The sequence below is a fragment of the Vicia villosa genome, linkage group LG2 (assembly GCF_029867415.1).
Source record: "Vicia villosa cultivar HV-30 ecotype Madison, WI linkage group LG2, Vvil1.0, whole genome shotgun sequence".
NCBI lineage: Eukaryota > Viridiplantae > Streptophyta > Magnoliopsida > Fabales > Fabaceae > Vicia > Vicia villosa.
Genome location: NC_081181.1, coordinates 178,444,399 through 178,465,795, shown reverse-complemented (window position 1 = coordinate 178,465,795; position 21,397 = coordinate 178,444,399). Strand labels below are relative to the sequence as shown.

The window sequence follows — 21,397 nt, the reverse complement described above, 5'->3', positions numbered from 1 at the left end:
GGTTTAATACATAATGTTATGATAAACAATGTGTGTTCAATATACTGCCAATTTGTGATCATTATATTAGTGTAACATTTCAATAAGCAGTAACATAATTACAATAAGTTGATCTTGATATCAGAGATTAAAAATGGAATTATAAGCCATATCATTTTAATAAGTAGAATCATAATTACATATCAGTTCTAAAAGGCATTATAAGTCATACAATTAAAATTGCAAAATTACATATCATTTCCCATAATATGGTTACATTCCAAAACAACATAACAAATATCAAACAGAAATCATAAATCATGGCTGACCTGAAGCATGTTTCCCCACTTTTGAAGTGTTATTTTCTTTTTGGTGGTGGTTGAGTTGAAGGTGCTTGTGGTGGCTTACTTGAAGTTGTGTGTGGTGGCTGACTTGAAAGTGCTTGTGGTGGCTGACTTGGTGGTGCTTGTGGTGGATGCCTTAGAGCTTTTTGTGGTTGTCGACTTGGTGGTGCTTGTGGTGGTGGAAGTCTACACGTGGCCTTGTTGTGACCATCCTTATGGAAATGAATGCACTTGATTCCATGTCTTGTTTGTTTCATATGTGACTCCCCTCTCACCATTTCTCCAACCTCTTTGTTCCTTTTTTCTTGGTCCTACCAGGTTGCCTCTTTATGGGTGGTGGCTAGAGGTGTCAATTTAAGGGGCCAATTAATTTGGGCTCCAACCCCAATATTAAGAGGGCCTAAAAAAGTTTAACAATAGTAAGCCCTCAAATACATAGGGCCTAAAGATAGAAGACCCTAAAATTTAAAAGGGGGCCATAAGGCCCAAATAAAATTAAAAAAACATAATTTTGAAAAATAAAAATAAAAAAATTACATTGTGTGTCCATCTGAAATTGAAAAACTAAAAAATACATAGAACTCAGTAGCAGAAATCAACAACCACAAAAAGTTATTCCATCCAAGGCAAAGTTTACATGTTGCACATCTCTCTTTCTCATTTCTAGATCACGTTTATTTTTTCACTTTTTCTTTTACTTAAACAAAACAAACCTCTCTCTCCCCATTTATCTTTTTATTCTCAGTACTTTTATTCAAAACAAAATTAGTACTAAATTGCAGTAGTGTTGACAGTGCAGTTAGCAACACTAGCACATTTTCAGATTAACTTATATTAGCTTATCTACTACTTTAAACACTTGTTGAAAGAGCCAAAGAAAACACACATCTCCATAATCTGTTTTCAAAAGCTATCAATCATAGAGAGCTTATTATTGAAATAAAGTTGAAAACAACATATAAACATATGATCCAAACATACACTTATTGAAATATCTTAAACAATAAGCACTTTATTAAGCTATAACAGATAACAACGAATCAAGAGAACTGGATCTTATAGTTATTTTATCGATTCAGGCTATATATAGTTTTATGTGTATAATGATTTTATCGACATAGAAATATAATCTTGGTGCAAGTTTTTGGAATAAAATAGGGCCTTTTAATGGGGCCAAAAAAAATTGTATTATGGAAAGGGCCTAATATTTTAGGGCCTAAAATAAATTTCTAATAATAGGGGCTTAATATATTAGGGCTTTGATGGGGCTAAATAAGTGGAGCTTTCAAATATAGGGCTTATTTGACAGCTCTAGTGGTGGCTACAGATCAACAACATCAATTTTTGTCCACATATTTTCCCTATTTACTAGATAAAGAACTATATTTCATTTTTAATTTTATTATTTTTAATGTTATCATTTTTAATGTTATTATTTTTAATTAATTAAAATATGTTTTAATATTTTGAGTAGAAATCCCTGCGTGGACCGGTCCATACAGAACTTTGTTCTGGTTTTAAATGGGCCCTCCGTTAGTGAACGATGAGATTAATACTTTTTGAATTAGTCGGTCGCAAAGCCAGATACCAAGATTTCTAAAAAAATAAAAAAATATTTTGAGTAGAAATAATTTTTTAAACGATTTTCATGAAGTCTATAAAATAAAATACAATTATATTTTTTAATATTGTGATCTTTTTTTGGTTTTTTAATTACTAAAACATAATAAAATTAACATATTTAATAATAATAATAGGTTAATTTATTTCACAAAAGAAAGTTTACGAAACGGTAAAATCGTTCTTATACTGAATTTCCCGCGCCAGGTTGTTTTCGTCCGTTATGAGGGAAAAGCCCCGAACATTCCAGACTCGGCAGTTATAACAGAACGTTCTCGATAATTCAAAACGACACCGTTTTACCTCATTTCACTAAAAAAAAAAGAAAAAAGAGAAAAAAGCGGAAGAAAAGTAAAGGATCGAAATAGAAGAATCCAGAACCCGTTCATCCAACAATCAACACACTATATAATCTCTCCTCATTCCTTTCCATTAACCCATCGAAGCAGCTCAATATTCTTTCTTTCTGCAATTCATTCTCTCTTCGCGATTAGCATCCTACAATTCTCTCTGAAATTCACTTTTCGTTCTCTCTGTGAGGTTTGTTTCTTGATCGAGTAACAATGGCGGACGCTGAGACATTCGCATTCCAGGCTGAGATCAATCAACTTCTTAGTCTTATCATCAACACATTTTACAGCAACAAGGAGATTTTCTTGCGTGAACTTATCAGCAATTCTTCTGATGTAAGCACAAGCCTCTTCAATTCCCTCCTTTATCTTACTCGATTTACTCACATTTCAATTAATAATAAATTTATGTAATTCAATTGTCAGTAACGGTTTTTGTTATGTGGTTTATGGTGCAACAGGCTTTGGATAAAATTCGTTTCGAGAGTTTGACCGATAAGAGCAAGCTTGATGGTCAGCCTGAACTTTTCATTAGGCTTGTTCCTGACAAAGCCAACAAGACACTCTCCATTATTGACAGTGGCATTGGAATGACCAAAGCAGGTAATGTGAGAATTTTCTGAAATTATGGTGATGTTATTTATGATCTTCTTCGAGTTTATGGAATATGGAACCTGTTTTTGAAAGTTCTTAATTCGGTCCTTTTATTCTTTCAGATTTGGTGAACAATTTGGGTACTATTGCGAGGTCTGGAACTAAGGAGTTTATGGAGGCCTTGCAGGCTGGTGCTGATGTGAGCATGATTGGTCAATTTGGTGTTGGGTTTTACTCTGCTTATCTGGTTGCCGAAAAAGTCATTGTCACCACCAAACACAATGATGATGAGCAATACATTTGGGAATCACAAGCTGGTGGCTCTTTCACTGTTACAAGAGATACGGAAGGCGAGCAACTTGGAAGGGGAACTAAGATCACTCTTTTCCTCAAAGAGGATCAGGTACTTTAATCTACTTTCATCTGAATTTATGGAGAAGTTTAACTATGATGCAATCCAGTGCACTATTTCTATATTTTCAATGTTTTAAACTAGTGATTAATTTTGTGAACAGCTGGAGTACTTGGAAGAGAGGAAGATCAAGGATCTTGTGAAGAAGCACTCTGAATTCATTAGTTATCCAATTTACCTTTGGACCGAGAAGACTCTTGAGAAGGAGATCAGCGATGATGAAGATGATGAGCCCAAGAAAGAGGAAGAAGGGGCTGTTGAGGAAGTTGACGAGGACAAGGAGAAAGGTTCCAAGAAGAAGAAAAAGATTAAGGAGGTTTCTCATGAGTGGGAACTCATCAACAAGCAGAAGCCAATCTGGCTGCGTAAACCAGAAGAGATCTCCAAGGATGAATATGCTGCTTTCTACAAGAGCCTCACTAATGACTGGGAAGAACACTTGGCTGTAAAGCATTTCTCTGTAGAGGGACAGCTTGAGTTCAAGGCTGTTCTCTTTGTCCCGAAGAGGGCACCCTTTGATTTGTTTGACACCAGAAAAAAGATGAACAACATCAAGCTTTACGTTAGGAGGGTGTTCATCATGGATAACTGTGAGGAGCTCATACCTGAGTACCTTGGTTTCGTGAAAGGTGTTGTTGACTCTGATGACTTGCCACTCAACATCTCTCGTGAAACGTTGCAACAGAACAAGATTTTGAAGGTGATTAGGAAGAATCTTGTGAAGAAGTGCATTGAGATGTTCAATGAAATTGCAGAGAACAAGGAGGATTACAACAAATTTTATGATGCTTTCTCTAAAAATTTGAAATTGGGTATTCATGAAGATAGCCAGAACAGGGCTAAGCTTGCTGAATTGCTCAGATACCATTCTACAAAGAGTGGTGATGAGATGACAAGCTTGAAGGATTATGTTACAAGAATGAAAGAAGGCCAGAAAGACATCTACTACATCACTGGAGAGAGCAAAAAGGCTGTGGAGAATTCTCCCTTCTTGGAGAGACTCAAGAAAAAGGGCTATGAAGTTCTCTTCATGGTTGATACCATTGACGAATATGCTGTTGGACAGCTAAAAGAGTATGACGGAAAGAAACTGGTTTCTGCAACAAAGGAAGGATTGAAGTTAGATGATGAGACTGAAGAAGAGAAGAAGAAAAAAGAGGAAAAGAAGAAATCATTTGAAGATCTTTGCAGGGTGATGAAAGACATATTGGGGGACAAAGTGGAGAAGGTTGTTGTCTCTGACAGGATTGTTGATTCACCTTGCTGTTTGGTGACTGGTGAATATGGATGGACAGCAAACATGGAAAGGATCATGAAGGCTCAGGCTCTGAGGGATAGCAGCATGGGAAGCTACATGTCTAGCAAGAAAACTATGGAAATCAACCCTGATAATGGTATCATGGAGGAGTTAAGGAAGAGGGCTGAAGCTGACAAGAATGATAAATCAGTGAAGGACCTTGTGCTGCTACTATTTGAGACAGCTCTTTTGACATCAGGTTTTAGCCTTGATGATCCCAACACCTTTGCTGGACGGATTCATAGGATGCTGAAGTTGGGTCTTAGCATTGATGAGGAAGAGGGTGGTGTGGATGATGTTGATATGCCTCCATTGGAAGAGGATGGTGCTGAGGAAAGCAAGATGGAGGAAGTGGACTAAGTCCTGTCTGGAAAGGTTTTGAGTTCTACTACTGTTAATAGATTGAGATTATGGATGTTAAAAGATGGTGAAAATATGGTGGATGCTTCTTGTGTCTGTTATTTTTGTCCTAATAGTTATGGGTCTTGGTTTTGTTATAGTTTGTATCTGTCTACTGCAATCTCATCAATGAAAAACGGTTCTTTCTTTTAACAATGCTTATATGTTGTAGACTTTGTTAGTTTTGTTTTCTAAACGTCTAAAACTATTGCAGCATACATGTCATTGGTAGTCAAGTGTGACAGGTTTGTAAATTGTTACTTTTCTAAAACTGTCTACAAGATGGTAAACAGTAGAGGTGTTCAGATCCAATCTAAAAAAAAAAACCGAAAACCGAACTAAAAAAAACCGATTTTTTTTATGTGTTTGAATAGCTAAATTAAATTAAATGATGGTATGCTTTTAAGTTGTTGGGAGTTATTAGTCTAGTATGAATGATGCACACTGTTAGTGGAAATGAAGTTCTTGAATGATGCTTATTATTAGTGAAAATGACTTATAGTTTAGTTATTTATATAATGTTTGTTTTAAAAACCAAATAAAACTGAAACAACCGAACCGAAGTAAATAGTATAAATTGGATCGGATTAGATTTATTTTTTAGTCATCCAAAAACCGAACTAAACTGCATGCTCTTTATATCTTTGGATCGGATGGCTTTTGCTGAGGAAAGAAATTAACTAAATTAACATTCTCAGAGTCCCTTAAAATATGTATCACCTTAATTTTAAAATAGTTTTAGCTAGGGGTAGCATATATAGAGAAATTTGTAAGTGTACTTGGATTGAGAATGCACTACGTGAGGTTAAAACAATTCCAGGATTTGTTTATTAGATTTATAGAATATAACAAGTGTTGTAAATTTTGTAGCATCATAACATTAGCATCATTACTCTAGATGATAATAGTATTATGCAGCTACCCTACCATTAAACATATATGAAGGCAAACATTCGGTAAACATGCGGAGTCCATCTGGCCATGATGAATTCTTAATTTATGACAAATGTAATAGAATTTTGGATTGAGTCCTAAGACGACGGGAGAATCCAGACTATTCAGGAAGAATCGCAGCAATTCCCCAATCGAGACTTTAATTTAAGTTTATTAGGTGAGACTATGAATTGAGTCTTATGAGATTTTAAGTCGAGTTCTTCGGGAAAGATTTTAAATTGAATCTCTAAAACAAGACTTGAGTTTCTCTAGAGACTTTGCGTTGAGTTTTTTTGGCAAGACTTTAAATTGAGTTCTTTTAGCAATATTTTAAGTTGAATTTTTCTAGTGAGACTTTAAGTTGAGTCACTCAGGCAAGACTTTTGATGATGAGAAAAATGCACAAGAAGGGGGGAGGGGAGGTTGGATTTGAATTGTGTATTTGATAATTTTTGCTTTTCTAAAATCAGCAGCTTCTGAATCTGAGCAAGTTAGAGTAAGCAGCAGCAAAATAGTTTAAAGTGCAGAAGCAATAAGTAAACCACACACACAACAATTATACTGATTCCTCTATAACGAGAGTAGTCCAATCCTCTTGTCATACAAGAGCTTTTCACTATAATCAGAACCTGATTACAACTTGTTTAGACTAAAATTTCATGCTCAATCACACCTGAAAGAGACTTCCTTGTCTAAATACACCCGTTCATGACTTTCTTACTCAATCAACTAGAAAGAGACTTCTTTACCAAAACACACCCGTTCAGGACTTCCTTGCTCAATCAACCTGAAAGATAATTCCTTGTCTAAGCTCACAACTCAGGTCTTTCTTGCTCAATCCAACTAGAAAGCGACTTTCTTGTTCAAACACTCAGGCCGAGATTTCTTTGCTCAAACACACTGTTTGATACTTTTAACAAATTCTAAATAAAACTATTTAGTATTACAACAAGATGTACCTAATATACAATCAGAGGTACAAATAATACAACACAAGTAAAGATCTTGTTACTTAAGATTTCTTGGATATACAAGTGTAAGAAACTCTCAAGTCTATGTACAATACAATAACTATGTATGTAAAGATCTTGTTACTTGAGATTTCTTGGATATACAAGTGTATGAAACTCCCAAGTCTATGGACAATACAACAACTATGTATGAAATCTTAGAGTGTGAAATATTTCATGTTCTTTGTTGTATGTTTTCTTGTTACTTCTTTTTAATCTTTAGCTCCTTATATATAGGGAAACAAAAGAGACATTGGAAACTTACTTGCACAATATCTTTGCTGAAGAAGCGGTTCTCAAGAGAGAAATGTTGGAGTAGGTACGATAAGGATCTTTATCTTCTGAATATGATCTTTATCCGTGGTGTCTTTTTCAAGTAAGGTGTCCACAGGCATGTTGGAGTAGACTGAAAAATTCGTTTCACCCAACCTTGAGCTTTGCGCCAAAACCTCTAGTTGACTTTCACCATAATTTTGACAGTTGACAAGATGGAGATGCTTTTGCACAGTACAAATCAAAAGGCGTTGTACTTTGGTTTCAACTTATCAGAGGCTGAGTCAATATAGTGATGAGGTTCTATTTAAAATCAAGTTGTGATCTTTTAGAATCTGAAACATAGCTTCTTATTTACAAGCCATTTAACTGGGTCAGAACCTAGTTTATTATTGACTTAATGATCCTGCACACTTAATCAAATAGTATACCCTATTGTTCTTTAAGTACTTTGATATAATCAAAATCCAATGAGTATGAACAAATTTTGTTACAACAACTTTAAGTCGGCTTTGTCTAATGAGGCTCTTAGTCGAATCCTTCAAGCGAGGCGTTTAGATGAGTTTGTCTGATGAGACTCTTAGTCGAGTCTTTCAGGCGACACATTTAGATGAGCTTGTTTGATGAAACTCTTAGTCCCTCAGACGAGGCATTTAGACGATTCTGCCTGATGAGACTCTTAGTCGAGTTCCTCGTGCGAGACATTTAGATGAGTGTCCAATGAGACTCTTAGTCACTCAAGCAGACATTTAAATGAGCCTATATGATGAGACTCTTAGTCTCTCAGACAAGATATATCGATGAGTCTGTCTAATGAGACTAGTCGAGTTCCTCAGGCGAGATTTTAAGTCGAGCTTGTCTGTTGAGACTCTTAGTCGATTCGCTCAGGCGATTCGTTTAGATAAACATATCTGATGAGACTCCTTGTCTTTTTGGAGAGAATTTAAGTCGAGAATGTCTGATGATATTCTTAGTCAAGTCTCTCCGGCGAGACATTTAAATGAACATGTCTTATGAGACTCTTAATCGAGTTTCTTAGGAGGACATTTAAATGAGCCTATCTGATTAGACTCTTAGTCCCTTCGACAAGGATCTTAAATAAGCATATTTAATAAGGCTGTTGAGAAAAAGGACATAAATTGTTCTACATGTTAGTGTTTAAAAAGTCTATAAAAGAATCCACCACTTCATGTTATTGGTGATATTATCCATTCTAATTGTAATTTCTATGATTTTTACAAAGATCCGATTTTTTTTTATAGTTCAATTGATATGTAATTTTGCTTTTTTATAATCGGTTGGAGAACGCTTAGTTCTCATTTTAATATAATTCCTCATTTAAAAAAAAAAAAAGAGGTGTTTGAATATGTTGTTGATCAAAGCATATGTCTATATGTCTTTATTGGTAAAAACTGTAAAATATCTAATCTAACATGATTTACTTGAAAACTTTATTTTAGATAAAATAAAAATTGTACTATTCTTAATCAATTTTGTGCAACAAAAAGTTTCTCCCATAATTATTAGGCAGCTTATTTTAAGTTTCAAAATTTCAAGTGGTATTTACTTGACACGTCCACTCCTTTACTTCTACCCCCACTTCTTGAAAAAATTTATCCCATGCGTTTTAAAAAATGTAAAAAATTAAAATTAATTAATGAGTCGACTCATTCAAATGTGTTGAGAAATATGGGGGAGGTTTGAACAAGAAACCATGGTTCAAAACAGTTTGCAAACTGCTCCATTCTTCTCCGCGTTATTCTGGCATACTAGTTCAAAGCCATAGCCCATCAGGATGCATAAATAGACCACTTTCCCCACCTGCTTTCACAACTTCATTTTTTTTCAGATCCAATCGCTTATTACATCTTTACATTCATCTTTTTTGAATTTCTAAATTCCATTTTCTGCATCAACAATGATATGATTCTCTATTACTTCAACTAACCATGAGAAATAAGGCATAATTTTTTATTATAATGAGAATGAAGGCTCGGAAAGAAGGTTCATGAGACCCAGTTGCTCTGCTAGAGCTGCCTCATGCTATGCATGCATTCAATTGAGTCTCTTCAAGTGAAGGCTCATGGTAAACTATACATGGTGAGTTTTATATATATATATATATATATATATATATATATATATATATATATATATATATATATATATATATATATATATATATATATATATATATATATATATATATATATATATATATATATATATATGTGTGTTTTTCCTTTAATTGGTTGATCATATGATAACAAGAATAGAAAAAGAACAATTATATATAAATAAAGTTATGAATCCTTAATTAAAATAATCAAGAATAGTATAATTATTTTTTGCATTATTTGCAAAAAAAAAAAAAAAAAACTGACCCATAAAATTTAGACAAATTTCTACTTCATAATCCATATAGAAGTTCATGTAAAATGAATTAATTTTAAAAAAATTATGAAACTCATAATATATATTTTTTAAAATTAAAGTATGATACTAAAATATTTGTTATGTTATGATGAAACTAGAGAAAATGAAATTCACTCGGTTAAAATAAAAAACACAGTTATTTTGATAAGTGTTTATAGTTATAACATTTTTTATATATTTATGTGGCTGTGTCGATTTTTTTTCTATCAATTCTTTTTGACTATTTGATATAGTCATCATCGGCATCATTGTTAGCTTTTCAAATTTTCTCCAAACTAGTAAATGGGTTCAGAGAACACTTGAAAATGTCACCTTTTCAAGTTTTCTCTAAGCCAATTTACTGGTTGGGAGAAAATTTAAAAAGGTCTTGTGTAGATAATGATGGTGAAATTGGTTATATAAACAAATTATAGAAACCAATATTGACACAGCCACATAGCAACACTGATCAAAATAGCCGTGAAAATAGCCGTCTTCACAGTTATTTTCATTTTCTCCTAGTTCATAATAACATAGCGTATCAAACTTTAATTTAAGAAATATTAATGTGAGTTTCTAAAGTTTATTTAATATTAATTAATTTTACCTAAATTTCTATGAGGGTCATGAAATAGGAGTATGCAAAGGCAATGTTATTTTTGTTTTTTTTTCAAAGTCAAAAAATAATTTTATTATTGTTGATTAAGGTCTCCTGACCATATTTATATATACTTGAAACTTCTATATTTAGGCAATTGCCGATGAATGTTTAAGAACTGAGTTTCTCCACTAATTTTTAAGATAAACAACTCATTTATTTTTAAGGTTTCATGTGTCTGATACAAACCAAACACACACTCTCTCTCTCTCTCTCTCTCTCTCTCTCTCTCTCTCTCTCTCTCTCTCTCTCTCTCTCTCTCTCTCTCTCTCTCTCTCTCTCTCTCTCTCCTCTCTCTCTCTCTCTCTCTCTCTCTCTCTCTCTCTCTCTCTCTCTCTCTCTCTCTCTCTCTCTCTCTCTCTCTCTCTCATTGCCAACAAAATAATGAAATAACACAATGACTTCTTAATTGAAACAAACACACAACATTTGTTTCTACTATCAACACTGGTTTAAACTCGGCACATTAATTTGTGTATTTTTCTAACTCAATTCTTTTTAAGTAGTAATTACAATTATATCTTAATTATTAATGATTTTTATTTGATGATAATTCACAAGTTTTAAATTAGTACTAGTTGTATTTGTACATCATCGAATTTGAGTAGTCTAAGTCGTAACTAAGTCGGACATTACTAATGTAGCTAGTTTTGCAAACTATGCTATTGAGAAAAAAAAAGACAAAAATTGCTCAATATGCTGGTGATGTTAAAAAGTCTTCAAATGAAACCAGCACTTCGTGTTGTTGTAGGTCAAGGAAATGTTAAAACAATTAAGTTTCTTGTAGAACAAGGAGCAAATATTGATTTGAAATATAGTTTTGATTGGATTGCAAGAGCTTATGCAGGTCATTAATGTCATGAAAAAAATATAAATATTTTTGAAGAAATTGAAAAAGATGACATAGTTCCTCATAGTTCCTCATGTTATTCCTCAGATGCCAAATAATAATTAAGGATCTTTTATTGGAAAGTGTTAACCCGCGTCTTATCTACCAGTTATTGCTCAAAGTGGTAGCTTGCCACCTAATCAAGAATTGATATGGTTGAATAATTATTAGAGAATAAGAATTAGTCCTTTTTGAATTCCTTTTTTGTAATTGTTTCGGTTTTTAGTCAAGGTAAATTCATATATGATGTTATCTTCCAAGTTCTAAATGCAAATGAATTGATGATTTTAGCTTATATGACTACTAGATATGTTATTCTAACACATAATTTATTAATATCGTACAAACATCTTATGCCACTATTCACATAAACTTTCTTACATAATTAATCACTTATAATAGATGATTAATGAATAAACATCTTATGCCACTATTCACATAAACTTTCTTACATAATTAATCACTTATAATAGATGATTAATGAATATTTGAACACATATTAAGTTGTTTGCATATATTATACAAGTTGTTTTCAAAAACTGCTCATATAAACTCATATCTTATTTGCAAACAATTTCAATTTATTTTATGTTTTATTATAAAAATAGTTTATACATAAGCACCTATATGATACAAAACCCTAGCCCTCTCTTCTCTCTCTTCAGCAACAAAACCTTTGCCACCCACCATCCTTTTATCTCCCTAACATTCAATTTTTTCGTTTCAACCATGTAGCTTTGCTTTTCGGTGGTGTGAGGAGGCCTTTCCTCTGCACCACCATTTCATCTTTGGGTTCTCCGACGCTGTCACTCCAGCTTTTTTCGGTGTTTTTCAACGACGGTTGGTCCGGAGGTTGTCTCCCATTCCACCCTTCTTCTTGTCTGGATTGGCCGGTTTTTGGTCTTTCCCGCTCCGGTTTGGTTCCGTCGATGATCACTCCAAGCGGATCGACTTTCGGCTGCTTCAGATCTGGAGTTGTGGGTTCTCTATGGTGGTTGCTATTTCTTTTGCAGGTTTGTGTTTTTTGGTTCTGAGTTGGCATCTTGTAACAACGGCCTAATATCGATAATTCTGTATCCATAGAATATAAGACACACTTCCATGATGAGGAGACCCACTCCTATGTCGGGCAGGAAGCCGCACTTCCCTCCATACTCAGCCTTGACTCTAGACTAAGAACATCATCTTGGAGTTGCTTAAAAGCTTCCTCCAAGAACAATACTAAACTCATTACCTAAAGGCTTCTGAGTGAGAACACGATGACCATCCCACAAACCGGGTGGTTCATCGACCAACACAACTCTTATAATTTTACATGGTGGCTGGCTTGGCTTTTTAGGTTACAATGCTTATATTTATAATCTAGTACCCAACTGGTTTTGGGCTTCTAATCACAGCAAATATGCTATTACAAATTTCCAAAAGATTCATATACAAAATAAGTCTTCAATCAAATCTTTCTAATTAATCTCCAAAATTAGAAAGTCTTCATTCAAACATATTCTGATTTGATTCTTCCAGATTCTTCTTTGCGCAACATATGATTGCATAATATTGATTAGTAATATTATGCATCTGTCAATTACTTGAGTCTGAAGTAACTGAAAGATAAGCCCTGGCGCAATGTCAAATGAAGCATGTTTCGACATCTTCTTTGACATGTTGCTCCCTTCAACACAACATGTTCTTCTGTCAAGTAGATCTTTAACCTACTTTCTCTTACAAGTATAATTCCTACTCAACTAATTACTACTATATTAGTTTTACCAAACATAATGCCGATTCAGATAATAGAGAACTAACAATGCTCTTATGAATGCAGTTGGTGCCGTCTTTATGATATTAACTGAATTACTTTGTCGGTATCATATAACAAAAAACGTGAGATCTAAGCTCAAACACGCGGTTGGCACGAAAGGAAAAAAGGATGACAACAGAAACATCATCAAACCCGGTTTTATGGTCGAGAAGAGAATGGGTGCATGGATGGTTATTTTAAATTCATGCACCAAAGAGTTGTATACGGAGAATGTGGTACAATTCCGAACATTGCGTGTCAGATATCCTGATTTCCTTGAAAAGGTGAAAGAGAAAGTTATATGCACTTGGACGGACCAAGTTAGACATTTGGGTTGCACAACATCCAACCTAGTTGAATCCGCGCATGCAGCATTGAAGAAATGGTTGGGTGATAGCAAGGGAGATTTTTGTAGAGGATGGACACAGTAAACGAAATGCTCCAAAATCAACATAATAAACTTCAAACATCGTTTGGTCGAAGCAAGACTGTTGTGGAACACCGGTTAAAGGGGGGAAACTCTCTACTTGCAATTGATTTTCAACATATCCCGGGCAGGATTGAATTTTATTTTTCATGAAGCGAAGCGGGAAGATACGGTAGGTTCAGATAGTTTGAAATGTGGGTGTTGTTGAAGCAGGCATAGCGGCAAGCAACAAAAGATTTGGAAATATTGATCCGGGAATTATCGTCCTCAGAGATGGAGAGATGCCATTTAACAGTTTCTACAGTTTCTAGCTTGGGTTTGAATAAACAAAAGGTAAAAAGATATAGACAGGAAAAAATAAACAAATACATTCTTAGAAGAGAAACAACTTATCAGACATGCAAATATATTCACTCGTCTCAAACGTAAACTTACCGACCCATTATACTCAACCTACAATAATCATCTATGTTATCACGTATCTCTCACATAAGCGTCCATCTCTGGAGCACAAATGAGATCATCTCACAACTAAGGTTATCTCTAACGCAAAGCTGCGAGAAAATCAGTATTCTCGCGTCGGCGATCTCTCGCGTGTCGCTCAAACACGAAAGCATTAAGAACAGATACAAACGGTGAATGATAGCTCTAAATCTATCTCTAGAGTTCATAATCAACAAATTATCATCCTAGATAAAGATTCAAGCAGTTTATCTCTAAAGCAACCTAAATCCCCAGCATAGAGCAAAAATCCAGGATAACAATCAACACAGATTTGTAAAGCAAGTTTTTCTATAACACCATGGACGATAAATATACATAAGATTCGAGTAAATATAAAAACAAAACCCAACACAAAGAAATACACAGAGAATAAAAGAGATAAACCAAACATCTCACGGGTCGTCAGCTCCGGTTGATGAGAAATCCACCTCCGATCTTCCAAGTGCACGACCCGGTGTTGTTTTCTAAGCCAATCCTACTCTAAGAATGAAAATGATGGAGTTGGAACCAAAAACTCTTTAAAACCATAACCCTAAAATGGTTCAAATGAAAGAAATATAAACACAATTCTGCGCAGGTCCGCTAAGCGGGCTACCTTCGCTAAGCGGACTACACTTATTCCCCAAAATATCTGTAACATTATACGTAGGCTCGCTAAGCGGCCTTCCTCCGCTAAGCGGGTCCAAAAAATCTTCCAGCTTCTGTTTTGCTCCTCTTCAAGCGGGCTTATTGAAAATCAATTGCATAAGCGCGCTGGTGCTTCGCTAAGCGGACTACTCTGCATAATTTTACTTATTCAGCTCCAAAATTGCACAATCGAAGCCGTGCCCTCGACACTTTATTCCTCGAGGCTCCGATATGAATAAATACCTATAAAAATAAAGGAAAAACTATTAAACGATACATAAACGCATCAAAACTCAATTATACACATATTTACACAGAATTTGGGATTTTATTACAAAAACTATACGAATAAAATCGATAAGTGCCACATTTATATACTCAAAATATCGACATTTTGGCACTTATCAAACTCTCCCCAACTTGAAACTTTGTTTATCCTCAAACAATGTCAAATAAATCAAAGAATCAAAAGCAATAAACCAAAGAATCATGAATAAACAAGTTTTGAAAACCAAAAACAAATGTATGGCTCAATACAAAAATGTAAAGACAAAGTAAATACTTACCACTATCCTACAACGACAACATGTTAATGAAATGAATCCTATGTAAAAAAATCATGCAAAACATTCTAAAACAATACATGCTCGCATCATGAATCACACCTAGCAAAATCTCATCAATGGATGAAGAACACACAAAAATGAGGACTTTTAACACTCATCCAACAATCTTGCAAACAAAAGATTAAATTATGCATTCATCCAAAAATCACATTGAAGATATAAAAGCAAGAATCACAAGGACTTTTAAAGGTTGTAATGTGGCTTGGTTAACAAACAAAGGATAAGTCCTAAGGCTAATCGAAACAAAAACTTGCCTAAACCTAAGGGAGTGATCAATCCACCAAAGATTTAAACAACATAATTCCGATCAAACTTGTTTCTTATTTCAAGTTTCTCAAACCAATCACAATACTTATTAGCACAATTATTCACTTCTCTTTTCTTTTTCTTTTTCAAAACTTTTTCACTTTTTTTTCTTTCTTTTTCTTTTCTTTCCTTTTCACTTTTTTATTTTTCTTTCTTTTCAACCTCATAGCAACAACCAAATAAGTAGCAACCATTTCTCTCCCCAACTTGAATTCAACCACATCATCATGTGAATACTCCCTACTTTCTAAGACAAGGTAAAAATTCATACAACACAAAGTTGAGGGGTCTATAAAAAGATATCAACATCCATACAAAAATAAGTGAACTAAATGCAAGCATAGAAGTCCAAGAAATAACATGGATGTTGACAAAAAGCTCAAAGGGGGGTAACAAATGCTCACACACTCACAAGGTGAATTGACTATTTGGCTAAGCTGGTTGTGCTCAAAATGAAACATAATGCCTTGATCCTTTTCATGCTTTCATAAAATCAACATAAATAAAAGATTAAGCATAAAAAAATCCAATTAAACAAAGATTGTGGCCTCCAACATATATGAACAATGGAAAGCTTCCTCACATTTATGGTTTGGGAACTAAAGTGATTCAATCAACAAGCAAGTAATGCAAAAGAATGAATGGCATGGTAATTGTACAAATGAAAAGTTTCCTAAACATGTTATGCTGTAGAAAGCGATAAATGAGTACCTTGAATGATACAATTTCAAAAATAATATCCTACCATACATCCGCAAGTTGAAACACTCAAGCTTTGGAAAATCACCTCAAAAATCTTCAATTACCGGACCAAAATTTGAGTACAAACAACTACAAAAGAATTAGAAAAACAAAACTAATATATATTACAAAAAAACATTAGTGAAAGTGGGAAAAATGAGTGAACTAAGTGGAATGGGAGCCCCACTGGTACAAAGCAAGAAAACAAAACTTTACTGTGCTCGCTAAGCGATAACAGTAAAATTCAGAAAAACCAGAACAAAAACAGGTGTTCAGCTTGCTTCCACTTCACCTAAATACCTCATAAACATAAAAATAACCAAAACTTTACAACCGTTGGGGTGCCTCCCAACAAGCGCTTGTTTTACATCAAATAAGCAGACTTCTTCTTATCATGAATATGATGATTCTTTGATCCCGAATTCACCTACACCAAAATTCAAGTGTAGTGCTAACAAGGGAGCGCGCATTTCCAATTCGTATCGCACACCTTCGATTAAAAAACCACCAATGATCTACATTGATGAGATGCCTCTATTTATGCACAAATATATTGAAAATATAGTTGATGTCGGAACCGATGGTAATTGTGGGTATCGGGCCGTTGCCGGTTTACTCGGTTAAGGAGAAGAGAATCACACTCTTTTCGTCGAGCAATTATTTCAGACTTGACTTCGCATAGGGACATCTACGCCCGACTTTATGAGAATAAAGACAAGTTTGATAAAATTCAAGATGCCCTTGTTCCATCCTTTACCACTCACGCATAAGTTTCAAAGTTGATGTCCTTCTCTAAGATTGGTCATCTTATAGTAAGTATGTAAGACCGGGTGCGTGTCGATTTGACAAGATTTGGATTTTCAGGAATTTTTTCAACTTCATAGTCGCCCACCTATAGACACGTCTGGCCGAATCATGTGTATCGGGTATTTAAGATCGCGCCACTTTGTACAAGTTTTTTTGAAACCAGGGTGTCCTATTCCGGCCACGTCAAGTGAGTGGATGGTGCATCATACAAAAGTGGCGGGCACTTGGCCGGATAATTTTTTTTGAAAGAATGGTGGTGTTCGAAGAAATGATGATGCAAGAGAGGGAAGAAAATAGGGAGAAGTCGAAGAATTTTCCGATTTTAAAATTAAACGGTGACAATTTGTTCGGTGCATTTTAGAATTTACCAGATCATTCTTTGTATGTATTGTCGTGACGAATATAAAACTAATACGATTCAATACATATATAGTATATATATATATATATAAAATGTAGTCAACGTTTATTCTTACCGAGTCAATTGTTTTACTTGGATTGATGCTAAAATTGCACATAACATATTGAAATTCATTATGTTTCTGCAAAATTTGTATATGCATATCCGGAATTTTCTAACATCAGGGCTTATTTTGGATATGCATAGCCGAAACATCCACTGATAGCAAGATAAGATTTCTTGGGTCCATATTACTCCAAAAAGTCTATAAATAATGTTTCTATAGATTTTCATCAATATCTCAAGCCATTATAAAAAATGACTCAAACCTACCCTCACCTTGCTTTTGTCTACCTCAGCAGTGGTTACTCGATACCGCTTCAATTTAGGTTCTTGCGCGACACACCGTTTGCGGAGCTGATTCCGACACTGAACTCTCTTGCAATATCCAGAAAATCGGAAGGTGGTCAAGCTTCAACACCGTTCACTTCACTTGGCGTGGAAGGAAACGTCAAGTTCACCCCATTTGAGCTCAAGAACGACGGCGATTTAAAGATTATGTGGACAACTTTTCAACAATATTTTTCGAAGATTCCGATCGAGTTGGATGCGAAACTTCAAAGATTGGGAGAAGATGTTATCAAAATGTTGTGCCGTCCTCAACTACCCGTCTATAACAATATGTAACTTTAAATTTCTGTTGAACTATCTATGTAATTTCGATTATGTATGATAAATCTATGCTTTATTGTTATAAATTATGTCCCAGACATATTTTCGGATATGCACATCCGAATTCACCTTTTTCTAAAAATAGGCGACTTCAGATATGCATATCCCGAAGACAATTTTTTTTAAAAAAAAAAGGTGATTTTGGATTTGCATATGCGAAGTCACCTTTTTTTTAGAAAAAAGGTGAATTCGAATATGCATATCCGAATTATATGTGTATTTGGGGTTTTCACTACGGGTCTGTGAGTAGGTATATGGGTGCAATGAGAATTTTCCCCGTATTTATATATAATTGAAGCTTCTTTATTTAGGCAATTCACAATGAATGTTAATTAACAATTCAGCTTCTCTATTATTTACAACATAAACAGCTCATTCCTTTTAAAGGTGTCGTGTGTCTCATCCAAATTCAACTGACTCTTTCTCTTTCTCTCTTTGATAGCCAACGAAATATTGAAACAACACAATGATTTATAAACAGAAATAACATACAATGTTTGACGTTTGCTTCTGCAGTCAGCACTTCTTTAAATTTGACATATTTATTTGTATAGTTTTTATACACAGTAGTCTCTATTAGTAGTGATTATAACTGAGAAACAAAATAAATCTATATCTTAATTTTTGATGATAATTCACAAGTTATGAATTAGTAATAGTTTATTTGGTGTTTGTACATCCCGAAATTTTGGCAGTCTGGATTGTAAATAAATTGGATATTACTTGTAATGAAATTGAATACTTATTATACAACTTAAATGACATCTATATCTTGGTCATGGATTAATATAGAGGAATGAGTATATAAGAGAAGCAGAAGGGACCGAGAAAGAGAGTCACTACTACTGTTATTAAATTGAGATTGAGGATGTTAAAAGATGGTGAAAATATGGAGGATGCTTCTTGTGTCTGTTATTTTTGTCCTGAATAGTTATGGGTCTTGGTTTTGTTATAGTTTGTATCTTTCTACTGTGATCTCATCAATGAAAAACAATTCTTTCTTTTAACAATGCTTATACGTTGTAGACTTTGTTAGTTCTCTAACATGTAATAGAATTCTTGATTGAGTTTCTAAGACAAGACTTTAATTCGAGTCTATCATACGAGATTATAAATTGAATCTTTAAGACGAGATTTTAAGTTGAGTTCTTTGGAAGAGACTTTAAGTTGAATCTCTAAAACGAGACTTTAAGTAGAGTCTCTCCAGAGAGACTTTATGTTGAGTTTCTCTGGTAAGACTTTAAGTTGAGTTCCTGTAACAATATTTTAAGTTGAGTTTCTCTATGAGACTGTAAGTTGAGTCGCTCAGGCGAGACTTTTGATGGTGAGAAAAATATACAAAATGGGGGAGTTTGAAATGTGTATTGGATAACTTTTACTTTTCTAGAAATTAACAGCTTTTGAATTTAAGCAAATTTAGATTCTAAGCTAGAGTAAGTAGCAGCGGAATAATTTAAAATGCAGAAGCAATAAGTAAATCACACACAACAATTATCCTGATTTCTCTATAAGGAGAGTAGTCCAGCCCCCTTGTCACACAATAGCTTTTTACTATAATTAGAACCTGATTACAACTTGCTTAGACACAGCGTTCAAAACTTCATGCTCAATCACACATGAAAGAGACTTCCTTGCCTAAATACATCCGTTCAGGACTTCCTTGCTCAATCAACCTGAAAGAGACTTCCTTACCTAAACACTCCTGTTCAGGACTTCCTTACTCAATCAATATGGAAGATAATTCCTTGCCTAACTCATAACTCAGGACTTACTTGCTCAATCTAACCAGAAAGAGACTTTCTTGTTCAAACACTTAGTTTGAAACTTCCTTACTCAAACTCACTATTTGAGACTTTAAGAAATTCTAAATAAACAGTTTAGCATTACAACAAGATGTACCTGATATATAATTAGAGGTACAAATAGTACAACACAAGTAAAGATCTCGTTACTTGAGATTTCTTGGATATATACAAGTGTAAGAAACTCTCAAGTCTATGTAGAATACAACAATTATGTATGAAATCTTAGAGTGCAAAACATTTCATGTTCTTTTTGTTGTATGTTTTCTTGTTACTTCTTTTGAATCTTTAGTTCCTTATATAGAGGGAACAAAAGAGACATTAGAAGCTTATTTGCATACTATATTTGCTGAAGGAGCGGTTTTCAAGAAAGAGACATTGGAGTAGGTACGATAAGGATCTTTATCCGTTGTATCTTTCTCAAGTAAGGCGTCCACATGCATGTTGGAGTAGACTGAAGAAATCAGGTCACCAGCCTTATTTTTTTCCATAATTTTAACAGTTGACAATATGGAGATGCTTTTGCACAGTACAGACCAAAAGGCGTTGTACTTTATTTTCAAGTTATCAGTAACTTGTATAATTTTAATGAATATTTGAAGATGAATGGGTAAGAGAGAAAATAATGGTTAAGAATGAGACCGAGAAAAAGTACCAAAGAGACCTTTAAAGGGAGCCAGTCACTCTTTGTCTTTAGACTAATTATACTTCTAAAAATACAATTGAATATGTCGTAGACTATGAAGCCCGGACACGAACACGGGACACGACACGGACACGAGGACTCCGCTAATATAGAAAATATAGGACACAGACACGGCTATATATATTTTATATATTAATATAATAATGCAATGTATGAGCATAATTTATAAAAAGTTTAAAACGAGAAATAAATCCACCAAAACAAAATAATACAAATCATATCATAGTCATTACATATTGATAAAACCAGCCTCTAAACCGTGGAATAAGAAAAAAAATAAGAATCCTAATTGTGTTATTTTTATAGTGGAGAAGTGAAATATAAAAAGTAAAAAAATCCTATTATTTTTATAAATAAAAATCTGATAATTATTGTGTTGGGTTTTTTTTTAAAATCTTTTTTTTTGAGTTGGGTGTGTCATTTATTCGAAACAAGGTGTCGTATCTGTGTCCGTTACAAGTAAATTATTTTTTTTCGTTAAACACTGCAAAAACGTGTCAAATACGTATCGTACGAGTATCCATGTCCGACGCGGTGACACACCTTCTAAATGGCGTGTCGGCGTTTCATAGATCGTAGATGAAAGCATATGTCTCTATTGGTTGGTCTGAACTCTTCCAACAAAAATACTGTAAAATATGTAACCTAACATGATTTATTTGAAAATTTAATTTTTGATAAAATAAAAATTGTACTATTCTTATTCAATTTTGTGCCACAAAAAATTTCTCCCATAATTATTAGGTAG

At 34.1% G+C, this 21,397-nt stretch overlaps 1 protein-coding gene across 1 annotated transcript; it reads left to right on the top strand.

Annotated features, from left to right (window-relative positions):
* The first annotated feature begins 2,330 nt into the window (after nt 1-2,330).
* LOC131653101 (heat shock protein 83-like) lies at nt 2,331-5,168 on the top strand. Its single transcript, XM_058923149.1, has 4 exons — nt 2,331-2,629; nt 2,755-2,896; nt 3,010-3,290; nt 3,403-5,168. Exons 1-4 carry the CDS (start codon nt 2,507-2,509, stop codon nt 4,954-4,956), a joined length of 2,100 nt encoding a protein of 699 aa, XP_058779132.1. The 5' UTR covers nt 2,331-2,506; the 3' UTR covers nt 4,957-5,168.
* The last annotated feature ends 16,229 nt before the right edge of the window (nt 5,169-21,397 follow it).